The 13690-nt window shown below is 43.4% G+C and overlaps 1 protein-coding gene across 8 annotated transcripts in view; it reads right to left on the minus strand.

Moving 5' to 3' along the window:
- The window catches only part of LOC122554307 (peroxiredoxin-1-like), a 64886-nt gene that overhangs the window by 42396 nt on the left and 8800 nt on the right, over positions 1–13690 (minus strand). For 4 of the 8 annotated variants that reach the window (XM_043699121.1, XM_043699115.1, XM_043699119.1 and 1 more), the window contains exon 2: positions 5995–6111. In XM_043699121.1, the coding sequence (XP_043555056.1) occupies positions 5995–6100 (106 nt within the window). In that variant the 5' untranslated portion in view covers positions 6101–6111. Of the gene's footprint in view, positions 1–5994; positions 6112–7108; positions 7200–13690 lie in introns of all 8 variants that reach the window. The other 4 variants (XM_043699117.1, XM_043699116.1, XM_043699114.1 and 1 more) reach the window with 2 other exon arrangements.

The following is a 13690-nucleotide window of genomic DNA, read 5'->3' on the forward strand; positions in this document are numbered from 1 at the left end:
CTGTCTACTGTCTACAAAAGGTAAAAGGAGTGCCTGGACGAATACAGCTCCAACTATTCTCAAGCATGATATCATTCATGACAAGCATTCTTCTTGACTAGTATTCCATCCACCACAAACAACATTTATTCCCCTCACTACCAACACATATCAATAGCAAAGTGTACCATATAAGATGCATGCAGCAAATCACCAAGACTCCTCCAACAGCACTTTTCAAACCCGTAATCTCTACAACCTTAACGGGCAACAGATGCCTGAAAATAATATCAGCTACAAGTTCCCCTCCAAGCCATAAACCATTCTCACTTGGAAATGTATCTCTGTTTATCCACTATCGCTAGATAAACATCCTGAAATTTCTTCCTTAACAACATTTGTGGTGTTCTTTATTTTACGTACTCTGGTCATTTGAAACATGCCTATCAGATCCAGTCATGGGCTTTTGTAACATTGCGGTAAGTGGTTGTAAGCACCCTGGCCACATTAGGCTCTCTTCCTTGAGATGATGATGCAAAGTAAGCAGCAACTTCACTCTTCTGTAACTTCATTCCTTTCTGCAGAAACATCTTGCGCAAGGCACAAGAGACTACAATCATGCTCAACACTTGCTCAAGAATACAGAGGCAGACCTCAAGATCTACTCAAGCATATGAAGCTCATCTTCAACAGCCCAATGACTTGTTCAAAAGATAATACTTAAGGTTACAAGCACGTGGTTAAATTTTTTCTCTGTATCAGTGGGAGGGCACTTCCCAGGGTCTTCTACCAGGTCCTCACAAGATTGTCCAGTCTCCAGAGCAATTACTCACTCTTTGTAAATTCCCCAAGAGAAATTATGGCTGCAAAATGAAGGAATCATGGTAGCTTCTGAAATCAGCTGGACAGATATACATGAAAGCCACCCAATAGTCACATGACAGCTGTACGCAGCTGATGAAGAAACCCTTCAGAATGATAAATAATGATCTGAAGGTGCCTTGATTCCCATGTATCGTGTTTGACTTCCTGTTCCTGCACAAATCCTGTAGTCAAATGCCACTAACTCATGGGACATCCTGTCCCAAATGCCTTAAGATATATGGAACAAAAATCTGTCATTAAAAATCAGGGCAAAAATTGTAAACCTGAGTAGATGGTATCCTCAAATCAAGAGACAAGCAACAATGATATTCCTGTGGAAATTCAGCTATTGTTGAAACTTTATTGCTGGAACAGCAGGATTCCTGAAGAAGGGCCTGTGCCCGAAACGTCGAATCTCCTGTTCCCTGGATGCTGCCTGACCTGCTGTGCTGTTCCAGCAATAAAGTTTCAACTTTGATCTCCAGCATCTGCAGACCTCACTTTCTCCTCGAAATTCAGCTATTGCAATGTAAGTGAGAACCCTCTGCATACTACCAGCTTCATCAGTATAAAAGTGCACTTAAATGACAGCATTGGCATGTACCATATTAATCTCCTGGGAAATATATTTGCATATCTTATCACCTCCTGGATGGAGTTGAAGGTGGAGGAATTCAGTCCGTGGCCGCCACGAGAATGATTTTACTGCCTGGCTCTCAAAAAAGGTCTTGATTCAGGAGGCTATAGTTTTTTTTCTATTCACTCACAGGAACAAGGACATCGCTAGCTGACGAGCATTTATTACGCATCCCCTTAATTGCCTTTGGGAAGGTGGTGGTAAGCTGTCAAAAATCTGACAGTTTTGGCCTTCTTAGGCATTGCTACTACATCTTATCAGAGAAGCTGATCTTGTCTGCATTTGCTTTGCTGGGGAAATCACCTCCCTTAAGCTACAGGTCTGTGCCCATCCCCACTGATCAACGGAGTGGCACATGGTTGAGGAGAAAGCAGGTGCCATTGTTGTTGCTCCTGCTGTTGGTAGTGGTGTTAATGTACCTGCTTTTCTTGAACCTCAGAGGTCCATTATATAGCTGCAGAATGTCTCCCAATTCTGACAGATATGAATGGACAAAGTCAAAGTTAGCTGAAGCGACTTCCAAAAAATTCAGAAAACCCTTTAAATCCGTTCAAATATGCTAACAAAGAAAAGGAAAACGCTATGCACCTTTAAAAATATTTCCAACCTATTAACTTAATTGGCTAAGATGAGCACTCTCACTATCATAAGAGTTATATAGTCTAGAATCAGGCACTTCAACCGATGTCTATGCCTACCAAAGACCAAACTATACTAATGCTATTCCTGGTGAAGGGTTTATGGCCAAAACGCCGATTCTCCTGCTCCTCAGATGATGCCTGACTGGCTGTGCTTTTCCAGCACCACACTTCAACTCTGGTCTCCAGCATCTGCAGTCCTCACTTTCTCCTCATGCTCTTTACCTGCACTTGGTCCATAGCCTGTAATGCCCTTGCATTTGGAGTGCTCTTCCAGATGTTTCTTAAGTGCTTCAAAAGTACCTGCCTCCACCCTATTTAAGGCATCGCAATCCAGATTTCTACTACCCTCTGGGTGAAAAATTCTCAAAACTCTTCAACCACTTATTTCTCTCACCTTAAATGTTAGCCCTTTGGTCTTAGGCATGTCTGCCACAGTGAAAAGATTCTCATGATCTACTGTCTATATCTCTCAATTTTGTACACCTCAATTAGATCCCCCACAGCACCTCCCACCCTCTCTCTCTCGCCCCGCTCCCCCCCTCTCCACCACCTCAGACCCCTTTGCTCCAAGGTTAACAAACCCAAACTATCCAATTTGTCCTCATAACAGACTTTTCGTGCAATATCCTAGTGATTCCCCTCTGCACTCTCTCCAGTGTAATCAAGACCTTCCAATAGTATGGCAGCCAGGACTTCACACAATATTCCATTTGTGGCCTAACCAATGTTTTATGAAGTTATAACAAGACTTGCATGCTTCTATAGTCTATACATGGGTTAATGAAGGAAAACATCCCATAAGCGTTCTTGATTCCCTTGTCTAGCTGTGCCGGTCAGGGACCTATGGACTTGAACACCAAGATCCCTTTGTTCCTCTTTACTCTTTAGGGACCTATCATTCATTGTGTATATTCTTCCCTTACTGCATTACCTTGTAATTATCAGGGTTAGATTCCATCTAATTTCAGAATTTCCACTGCTCTGCCCAATTTACCAGCTGGTCAATACCTGGCTGCGGCCCAAGACCATCCTCTACACTATCAACAACATTACCAATTTGGCATCTGCAAACTTGCTAATAAAACCTTCTACATTCACATTCAAGTCATTAATGCTGATATCAAAGAGCAAGGATCGTAGCAGCACACTGCCGGTCACAGGTTTCCAATCACAACATTCCTTCACCATTACACTTTGCCTCCTGTTCGCAAGCCATGTTTGGACCCTGTTTGCCAACTGGGCTCTTTTGGACCAGCTTCCATCAGACTCCTTGTCAGAGCCGACCTGAAGTCCATATACTACCCTCATCAATATATTTAGGCACCTTTCCAAAAACTCAGTGTCAGCCAGGATTGTCCTTTACCAACTCTATGCTGACTATCCCTGATCAATCCATGCCTTTCCAAGCGTCAATTAATCCTGTCCCTCAATGTTTTTCCATAGTTTCCCTACCAGTGGCACCAGGCTAACTGGTCTGTTACTACCTGGCCCATCCCTGCTGCCTCTCCTGAACAAAAGCACCATATTAGCTATCCTCCAGTCATGCGGCACTTCAACTGTGACTAGTGAAGTATTAAATCTCTCTGCCTGGGCCCATCAATCTCCTTTGCCTCCCATAGCAGCTTGCAATACATCTTATCAGGTGCTGGGGAAATAGGTCTTTAAGCACACTAAAATATATAATATCACCTTCTAATCTTAAGATGTTCTAGAACCTCACCATCTCAAATGAAATCCCTGACAACGTCTTCCTCTTCTGTGACTACAGAAAAGTAGTATCCTTTTAAAGCCTCACCCACATCCTCAGGCTCCATGCCCAGGTTGCCCCTTCAGTCTGTAATAGGTCGCACACTTTCCCTGATAACCCTCTCACTCTTAACATATTTATAAAATGCTTTAGAATTTTCCTTGATCCTATCTACTAAAGATATTTCATGGTCCCTCTTTGCCCTCAATTTACTTTTTGAGAAACCCCCTGCACACACTATACCTTTGAAGAGCCTCTCCTGTTTTATACATGTTGTACATGATATATGCTTCCTTCTTTTTCTTTATCAAACTCATGAAATACCTTGACATCCAGGGTTCCCTGGACTTGTTCCCATGACCTTGATACTTACAGGAACATACTGGCCCTGTATTCCCACTATACTATTTTAAAAATATTTCCCACTTTCCAAACAGACTTAGACTGGGAGTAGCTGCTCCCAGTCTATGTTTATCAGATCCTGTTGAATGATATTGAAATTGGCTTTTCCCCAATTTAGACAACTTCTGCATAACCCTTTCCATAAGGACTTTGAAACTTAGTTATGGTCACTATCCCCACTGAAAATTCAACTACCCCATTTCTAGTAGGACCATCTACATACTGACACAAAAACCTCTCTTGAATGCACTTTAAAGATTCCACACCACCTAATCCTTTCACACTAAGGTGATTGCAGTCATACTTAGCAAAGGTGAATAATAGATGGAAATGTGTTGCTGGAAAAGCGCAGCAGGTCAGGCAGCATCTAGGGAAAGGGAGAATCGACGTTTCGGGCATTAGCCCTTCTTCAGGAATGAGGAAAGTTGGTCCAGCAGGCTAAGGTAAAAGATAGGGAGGAGGGACTTGGGGGAGGGGCGTCGGAAATGTGATAGGTGGAAAGAGGTCAAGGTGAGGGTGATAGGTCAGACTGGGGTGGGGGCGGAGAGGTCGGGAAGAAGATTGCAGGTTAGGAAGGCGGTGCTGAATTCGATGGATTTGACTGAGACAAGGTGGGGGGAGGGGAAATGAGGAAACTGGTGAAACCCGAGTTCATCCCTTGTGGTTGGAGGGTTCCTAGCCGGAAGATGAGGCGTTCTTCCTCCAACCGTCGTTTCGCTGTGGTCTGACGATGGAGGAGTCCAAAGACCTGCATATCCTTGGTGGAGTGGGAGGGGGAATTGAAATGTTGAGCTACAGGGTGGTTGGGTTGGTTGGTCCGGGTGTCCCAGAGGTGTTCTCTGAAACGCTCCGCAAGTCTCCGCAACCCTCCAACCACAAGGGATGAACTCGGATTTCACCAGTTTCCTCATTTTCAAGAAACTCAAAGTAACACTTAAGCTGCATATATTAAGCACGAAAGGGAAGCCTGCAACTATTCATCCTGGAGCCAAACTCAGTACGCAAATAAGTAACTCTATGGCAGAGCAGCACAAAGAAAATGGATTTACAACAATGACTGGAAGTCCTTTGCTCTCTCTTGTTCGCTTTCAGCATTTTGAAAGCTAACTGCTGATGAAACAGATTGGAGAAACATAAACTTACCAGGAACTCAAGGTTTCTTCAGAATTTGTTACTGCTGAGGATTCCACACTATAACAGAACCACTGTGGGCTGAGGTTTAATTTTGGTAACTGAAAGTCTCTCGGAAATTGTTAAACAGCATACCCTATATTCCTATTATACCATACACTTTCCTCTTTTAAATTTTATATCTCCGTTTTGCGTGCGTGTGTATGGGAGGGGATGATGTAAAATTACTTCATTTTTCTTAATGAGAGTAATAACATTCCTTTCTTTCTTTCACTCAAGGCAACTTTGTAAATGATAGTTCAAAGAGTCAAAATTAGGTTGTGTGATATAGCTGTGTACTAAAAATATTCAAATTTCTGTTGTAATCAAATGAGGGGTTAAAAAAAAAAAACGATTTATAGCTCCTCTTCCAGTTGTAGCAAGCAGAAGTCAGTGTTGCTGCTGGCTCTGCGACACACCAACAATTTTAATGACTATCAAACAGCTCACAAAATCACATTTACAAATCTATCCAATGTCAAGTTATTACAAACCTTAATAAAATTTTCAACCATTGTTTTATAACTTTACCTACACTCTGGTATTATTTTTACCTCTGTATTTAGACAGTTTAAGTTGCTCAAATTGTCCATTTGGCATCACAGCAGTGGCTTCAAAATCAGGGGCTAGCTTCCCAATCGTGGCTTTTCCAGTAGTCATTCTGAAATAATCTGAAAAAAAGTTACATTAAAATATAGGTGTGCCTTATTCCTTGATACTGCGAGGGTCATCGGCCCAGTACAAACTTTTTAATCTAAATCATATTCTAAACAAACATATCACTAAAAAACAGAAATTCAGCATTACAATACCAGAAAGTTTGATAAAGCAATAGAACATGAAATGGTCCAACTGGCCTAATGAAAACTATGTTGCCAGTTTGATTCAGTGGCTTCACTTTGGCCTTGAAGTCAAGCATTCCCAATCTAGAATTTCAATATATAATCTATTTGGACTTGTGCAGCAATAACCTCCATAATAAATGTGATTCGTTAAACGGGGACATTGCCTGGCACACAAGATTCTAAGATGGTGTTCCTAGTCAAGGCCCAACCCATAACATTGGCAGAAAAGGAACATGAAATAACTGCAGATGAAATGGCTGGCATCCAATCACTAGGTCACCCTTTACTTGTGCACAGTACACCAGCTATGGCTAGCCAGCTCAGAGTCAGTCCCCACCTCCCCTCATGAAAACAGAGGAGATTCAAAATCCGACTTTTTTGTTTTATTAAACAGTACAATTTACAAATAAACAATTAATGTTAACAGCCATATACAGAGAAACAATTTACAGAGGAAAGAGGCAGTAAAGCCAGGCCCCAAACCCCACCATTCAAACACTTTCCAGGGAAATAAAGACAAACCTCAAATCCCACCTTCAGTCATCACAAAAGCAACAGTAACAAATATATACCAGACAGTCCAATTAGATAAGAAACAGTGTGCAGAATACAAACCCCCCCTCCCTCCCAACAAGAGCAACCCAGCAAGTCACCCGTCCATCCCAGCCACTCAAAGGCAGCCCGTCCCTACTCCCCTTCCAGCTCTCCGTTCGCACCATGCACCTTTCGGCCACTTCTCGGACAGCTTGTCCCGATTACCCTTTCCTTGGGACGACAGCGCTCAGAATGGCCTACTCACCTTCCAGCTTTTGGGGCAACTTACCTACCTTCAGGTTCACAGGACGGCCTAGCCACCCCCCGGCTCGAGGTTGTCCGAAAGCTGTCTTTATGAGCCTCCGAGCTCACAGTCAGGCCTGCCAGACCAAGGGACACATAAGACAGCGCAGCTGATAAATCCAACAAGACAGAGTCAAATTATCAACCAACAGAGTCCACAACCATAGACAGCAAATGCACACCCCACAGGTTTTCAGTCTCCACAGAATCCTGGCCCATCCATAGAGAACCAAGCCCACTCACACAAATACAGTACATTATAAAGATGCAGTTAACTCACAAATTTGGTCCACTCCCGAACTCCAGGACACAGTAATTGCTCATCTCCTGGTACACATACAGGTGTTCAGTCTTTACAGAAACCTAAACCACCAAAAGGGCCAGGCCTACCCATACAAGAACAGTTCATCTGGAAAGATGTATTTTCTCACAAGGGCTCGGTCCAAGCACCAAAAAAGTGAAAACATACAAAAAAAAAGAAAATCAGAGTGCAAGGGCTAAGCCCTGCCACAAAAATCAACATACTCTTTTACTTTGAGAAAACAACTAACACAGGCTGTCGCCACTCAGTGAAACAACAGTTCCCTAATGAGGGCTAAAATACACCTGAAATACATTGACTGTAAATCAGGCAGTTTAGAATTCAGTAGTCAATAAAAAAAAAGGAATACCAGTTAACAAACTGGCTGTATAATTCAGCCAGTTTAAGAATCAAGTTCCCCAAAAAGCAGAAGCACACTTTTTTCAACAGAGTCGGTCCCCTAACTGAGAAGATTCTAAATCCCGCTTATTTTTATTCTAATCAATTTGAAATCATTGCTTTTGATATTTACACATGAAGAACAGGAAAGGGGTCAACATGACTAATTCTATGCTACAGCTGGGGGAGGGGAAAAAGGGAAAAGAGAGAGAGAAGATTGAAGCCAACATGATGTGTATGCATCCTGAGCCTGGCAGAGGCACATTGAAATGGAAGGGTTTGGTGTAGAACATATCCTTCAAGTGATTGCAACTGCTAGCCAAGATGGATGCATGAAGGAGCAAGTGATGAGCTGGAGCAGACAGGCATATGGTGTTCCATTCTGGGGAGTGCCCCAATCTAGTTTCTCTCCAACACGAATTCCTTGCAACTGTGATCTATCTAATAAGTTATGAATTTCGTTCTTTGAAGCTTCAATAGACTACTCTCCTACGAACCTGACCTTGAGAATTTTTTAAAACAGCCCCAGTCTAGTTTCTCTCCAACACGAATTCCTTGCAACTGTGATCTATCTAATAAGTTATGAATTTCGTTCTTTGAAGCTTCAATATTTTCAAAATCTGCAGCGTCCACCATGTAAACGATAGCATTACTTCCTCTGCAGTAACATTTCCATATGCTTAGGAATCTTGGCTGTCCACCAATATCTCAGATAGGGATTTGGTCTACTCCCAAAGGCAGAGTCCACTCCAGGGTGCAGCAAATGTTCACCTCCCAGCACACAGGTCTTTTCAAAGGCCTAGTCCACTGACAAGGGCCAGGCCTATCCACAGGGACAGTTCATCTCTAAAGATGTATTTTCTCACAAGGGCTCAGTCCAAACACCAAAAAAAGTGAAGACACATTCAAAAGAAAAACAAGAGTGCAAGGGCTGAGCCCTGCCACAAAAAAATCAGCATAGTCCTTCTCAAAGTAAAAGAGTAACACACAGGCTGTAACCAGCCAGTGAAACAACAGTTCCCTAATAAGAACCAAGTTACACCTGAAACACATTGTATGAATCAGGCAGTTTAGAAATCAGTCGTCACTAAAAAAAGGAATACCAGTTAACAAACTGGCAATATAATTCAGCCAGTTCAGGAATCAGATCCCCCTAAACCAGGCCCAAATAAAAAACCAACACCAGCAGTAACACACTGACTTTGGCCCAGCCAGCAGTCAGTCCCCTAAACGGAGGAGATTCTAAATACCCTGTTTATACATTTATTAAACAGTACAGAGTACAGTTAACAATAAACAGAAAGCAGCAGTTCACAAAAAACCCTACTATATACAAGGGATAAAGCAGCAAAGTCAAACCCCAAACCCCACGGTTCAACCAGTTTTCAGGGAGATGAAGACAAACCTCAAATTCCAATTCCATTCATCACAAAGATAACAATAACAAACACAGGCAAGACAGTGCAATCAAATCAGAAACAGTGCATAGAACATAGACTCCATATCGCTATTAAAAAAAAAACACCTGATACCCATCCGCACCATGTACTGATCAGGCAGTCCTTAGCTCGCCTTCCCACAGGGCAGTCGTCGGCCTTCCGGTCTCTGGCCACCCTCCGTATTGACAAATCCTCCAGGCTGGTGGTCGATCACCCGTCACCCAATGTACTGGTTGGTCTACCCCGGGCCACTTTCCTACAAGCTGGTCGCCAGCCTTCCAGTCTCTGGCAGCCCTGCGTACTGATTGACTCTCCCCAGCCCATTTTCCTTCAGGACGGATGTCGGGCACTGGCTCACAGTCACCCCACATACTAACCAAACCACCCCTGACCTACTTTCCTACAGTCAGGCTGTTGCCCTTCCAGCACTCCGCCGCCCCACATACTGACTTACTGACCCTTTCTCCTACAGAATCTCTACCATCAGGGAGAAAGTATAGAAGCCTGAACACACACCAGCCAGTTTCAAAACAGTTTCTACACTACTGTTGTTAGAATACTGAACTCTCAAACTCTTAACATTTGTCTGTACCTGTTTTTTTGTTTTGACTGCTGTTTACCCATTATTTACTTATCCATGCTAATTAAACTCTGATCTGCCTGTATTGCTCGCAAGACAAGGCTTTTCATTGTGCCTTGGTACACATGACAATAAATTCAATTCAGTTCCAATCAAGAACATTTTGGTCAACACAAAATACCTGGTTGCAATCACTCCACTCCACCCCCAACAAAAGTTTGGGGATGTAGGCCTAATGTTTCTCCTGTAGTTTTTTCTGCCAGGTTTTTGCCTCAGGTCTGAGATCTCCAATTCAGACACTGCTGCTGGTGGCACGTATCAGACCATAGCCGGTCTCTTGCATCAGGACCATCTTGAGAGAGTTTCCTTCTCTTCTGGCAGTGATTGCATTGAGGCTGCATCAATCTCGGATTCCAAAATTTCCTCAACACTAGACGGTGGGAAAGAACCTACAATTTCTGATAGGCCTTCTGGCTGCGATGAGGGGCCAGGTACGTTTGGCTCATGCCCATTTGCAAAGTAATGGTTTTCAGGTGATCCATGTTTGTTCAGCTACCCAAACACTTGATAGATCATGGGACTTGACCTCGCCTCATATCCATACAGAGCCACTTCCATGGTTCTGGCACCAAAGTTTGTACCCAAATTAAACTCTCGCGGTTAAAGGCGACACAGACATCCCTGCTTCAGTTTCACCGCCATCTCCCACCAGGGGAAAAAAAAAAAAATCAGGTTTAACCTGGTGAGGAGTCTCCTCAACAATTCTACTGGAGCTATCCCTCTTTTGAGAGAGGGATGGTCCTATAATTGAACAGGAACAGTTTTGTATCAAGCAACACTGTAGACTGCTTCTTCAAGCCTGGCTTCAACGTTTGGACCACTTTATGCCATACCATTGGATGGTGGTTGATATGGAGCTGTTGTTATGTGCAGAATGCCATTTGACTTCAGGAAATACTTAAATTCTCTGCTGGTAAGTGACATCCCACTGTCTGTTTCCAATACTTCTGGGAGTCCACATATCGTGAACAATGCTCGCAGCTATTCAATTGTTATCCCAAAGCTTTCACAAATGGACTTTGTGGATGGACATGCACAATCACCTACAACATTGAGCCCATGAAAGGGCCAGCATAGTCCACATGTAACAGAGTCCAGGGTTTACCCAGCTCGTCCTACAAATGTGAGCAATTTGGTGGTAGCAATTTTTGCTCTTGTTGGCATTTTTGGCACTCCCCACCAAAGCTATGTTGGCATCCAACTCTTGTCACCAGACATAGCTTCTCGCTAGTATCTTCATTTTGAAAATCCTGGATGACCCTGGAAGAGTTTGGAGAGTATCCATAATAATTCACTAACCCAAGGAAAGACCTATGCTCTTGTATAGACGTGGGAACAGGGCTCCTTCGCTCCCCATCACTTTATTTTCTGACAGGCGTAACCCTGTTTTATTACTTCAGGCAGCTGGTGCACACAGTTTCTGTTCTGAGGTATACACCTGTATAGGAGAAACGTTTAAGCAGTACAGAGTTCTCCAAATGCTATTTTGTTCTCTTTTGCCCCCACAATACCACCTACCTGCAGTAGTGCTTATATTTTTCCCCAGCACCCATGTTGAGTGTGTGCAGGTGAGAGAGACAGTGAAAGACAAAAGGTGCAACAAGTCTTTATTCAATTTCCATCACCAGGAAGAAAATACCCAAGTGGCTAGTGACATCTAGTGCCCTTCACATCAAAGGGCAATGCTGCATTATCAAACAGTGAAGGGGAAGGCAAGGATTAAATCAAAAGAGAGTTTGGGGGTGGGGGAGAAAGAGGAGGAGGAATTAATACACTCCACTCCCTGCAGTGCCCACCTTTTCCTGAAAATCTCGAATGCTGGTGGACACCGTGTGCTCCTTCGTGGTCTTTTGGGTTATTAGCAGATCATCTAGATAAATGGCAACCTGGGGTAGCCCTTATAAAATGTTCTCGCTGGTCTGCTGGAAAAGGGCACAGGCAGATGATTCCCCAAATGGCAGTCTTTTATACTGTATAAACACTTACAGGTGTTAATTATGGCATTCTAAGATTCCTTATCAGTTGCAATTGCAGGTAGGTGTCACTCACGTTCAGCTTCAAAAAGGACTGGCCCCCGACCATCTTTACATACAAATCCTTTGTGAGGGATTGGATATTTATCCAGCTGCAAGAACAGTTTACCATTTGCTTAAAATCCCCACAAAGGCAAACTGAGCTGTCAGGCTTCGCAGTCGCTAAGACAAATGCTGCCCATTCCGCAAACTGCACTGGGTTTGATGATTCCTTTACTCTCCAGCCTCTTGAGAGGCTTCTATTTTTGCCCGCAAGGCATTGGACAGGCCTTGCAAAATCACACTATTGCTTCCTGGTCAACAAGTAAAGTGGCTTTGGTCTCTTTGACAGTCGCAAGCCCTTCCTGAAAAGTCCTTATCCCCATCAGTGATGCCTGCACCAACTGCTTCTTGTAGGAGACCAGAACCCATTTGCGATGGTTCCCCAATGTATGTTCTCAGTTTGGCCGAGGTCTTGTGCAATCTTAAGGGTTGGAGACTTAAGCAAATCGCGTTAAAGGTGGGTTCTGCAACGACATGTACAGCTACGCCAGTATCCTCCATGGGAACTGGGTGACCATTTAACTGAACATTAAAATTAATCAGTTCTAATTTGGATGTTACTGAGCAAATTATTTGTTACAACCCACAAAAAGGGGGACATTGCAGGATCTACACCCTCCTGGGTACTAGCCTACAAGTTTTCTTATTCAAGTCAGGCCTTCCTAGGATTTCTTTGCTGTCTCATGTCTGCATACCAACAGCAACCATAATGGCTTGCTAGCCCCAATCCTGAAGAACTTTTTAAACCACTTGGCTAAGGCACAGCTTTGTGAGGTTCTGCTTTGGGCTGGCCTCGGGGCCTCTGCTCAGGATATGCCCTGCATGAGGCTCTACAATTGCCTACATGCAAGTGGGTGTTCCTCAAATTCAGCTGGACAGATGAGGGTGCCCACTTCCACTGGGATGCCCTGTAGATCCCATGCTCCACGCGCTGCATTTTCTAATAACAAAGCAAATCATAGTGCCTGTTTGAAGTCCAGTTTGGCTTTAGCGAGTAGGTACTTCCGCATGATCACACCATTAATTCCACATATCAAACAGTCTCACAGCATCGCATTCAGGGTTAACCCAGAATCATGTGCCTGTCAATTATCTTAACCTTATCAAAAACCCTGTTACAGATTCCTCCAGTTCTCCAGCAGCCAAATAAAACTGAATGTCTCCGGATGAGAGGTGCTTTGGGGTCATAATAGTACTTAACCAACTCCAACACTGGTGCCTCTGGGAATGTTAAGCCCCTTATAACTGAAAATGGTGCAGGTCCACAGCAGTCAGAAAGATTATTTGCTGCTTTTCATGTGCCGCAATGTCATTTGCCCAGAGAAAATACTGCATTCTTTCCACATCTGGGCCCAGTCTTCAACACAGGATCAAACGAATCAAGCTTCCCAAATAAAGACATGATGCCAGAAATGCTTACCCCCCAACTCCAAGATGACTGTTGAGTCAGTGTTCTTCAGGCATGTATTGTTTTCAGTTGTCGCCACTGAAATAACTGCAGAGACCAGTATCTAGTCACCAAGTCACCCTCTATTTATACAGTACACTGGCTTTGGCCAGCCAGCTTAGAATCAGTCACCTGAATTGAGATTCTAAATCCCCGACTTATTCATTTTTATTCAATGGTATACAAATTGTCAAACATATATCACTAACAGTTAACAGTAAATAAAAACTACAAAGAAACAGGGTCCCAAAAACAAATGCAAGTCCC

Source organism: Chiloscyllium plagiosum, chromosome 11, assembly GCF_004010195.1.
Source record: "Chiloscyllium plagiosum isolate BGI_BamShark_2017 chromosome 11, ASM401019v2, whole genome shotgun sequence".
NCBI classification, from domain to species: Eukaryota; Metazoa; Chordata; class Chondrichthyes; order Orectolobiformes; family Hemiscylliidae; genus Chiloscyllium; species Chiloscyllium plagiosum.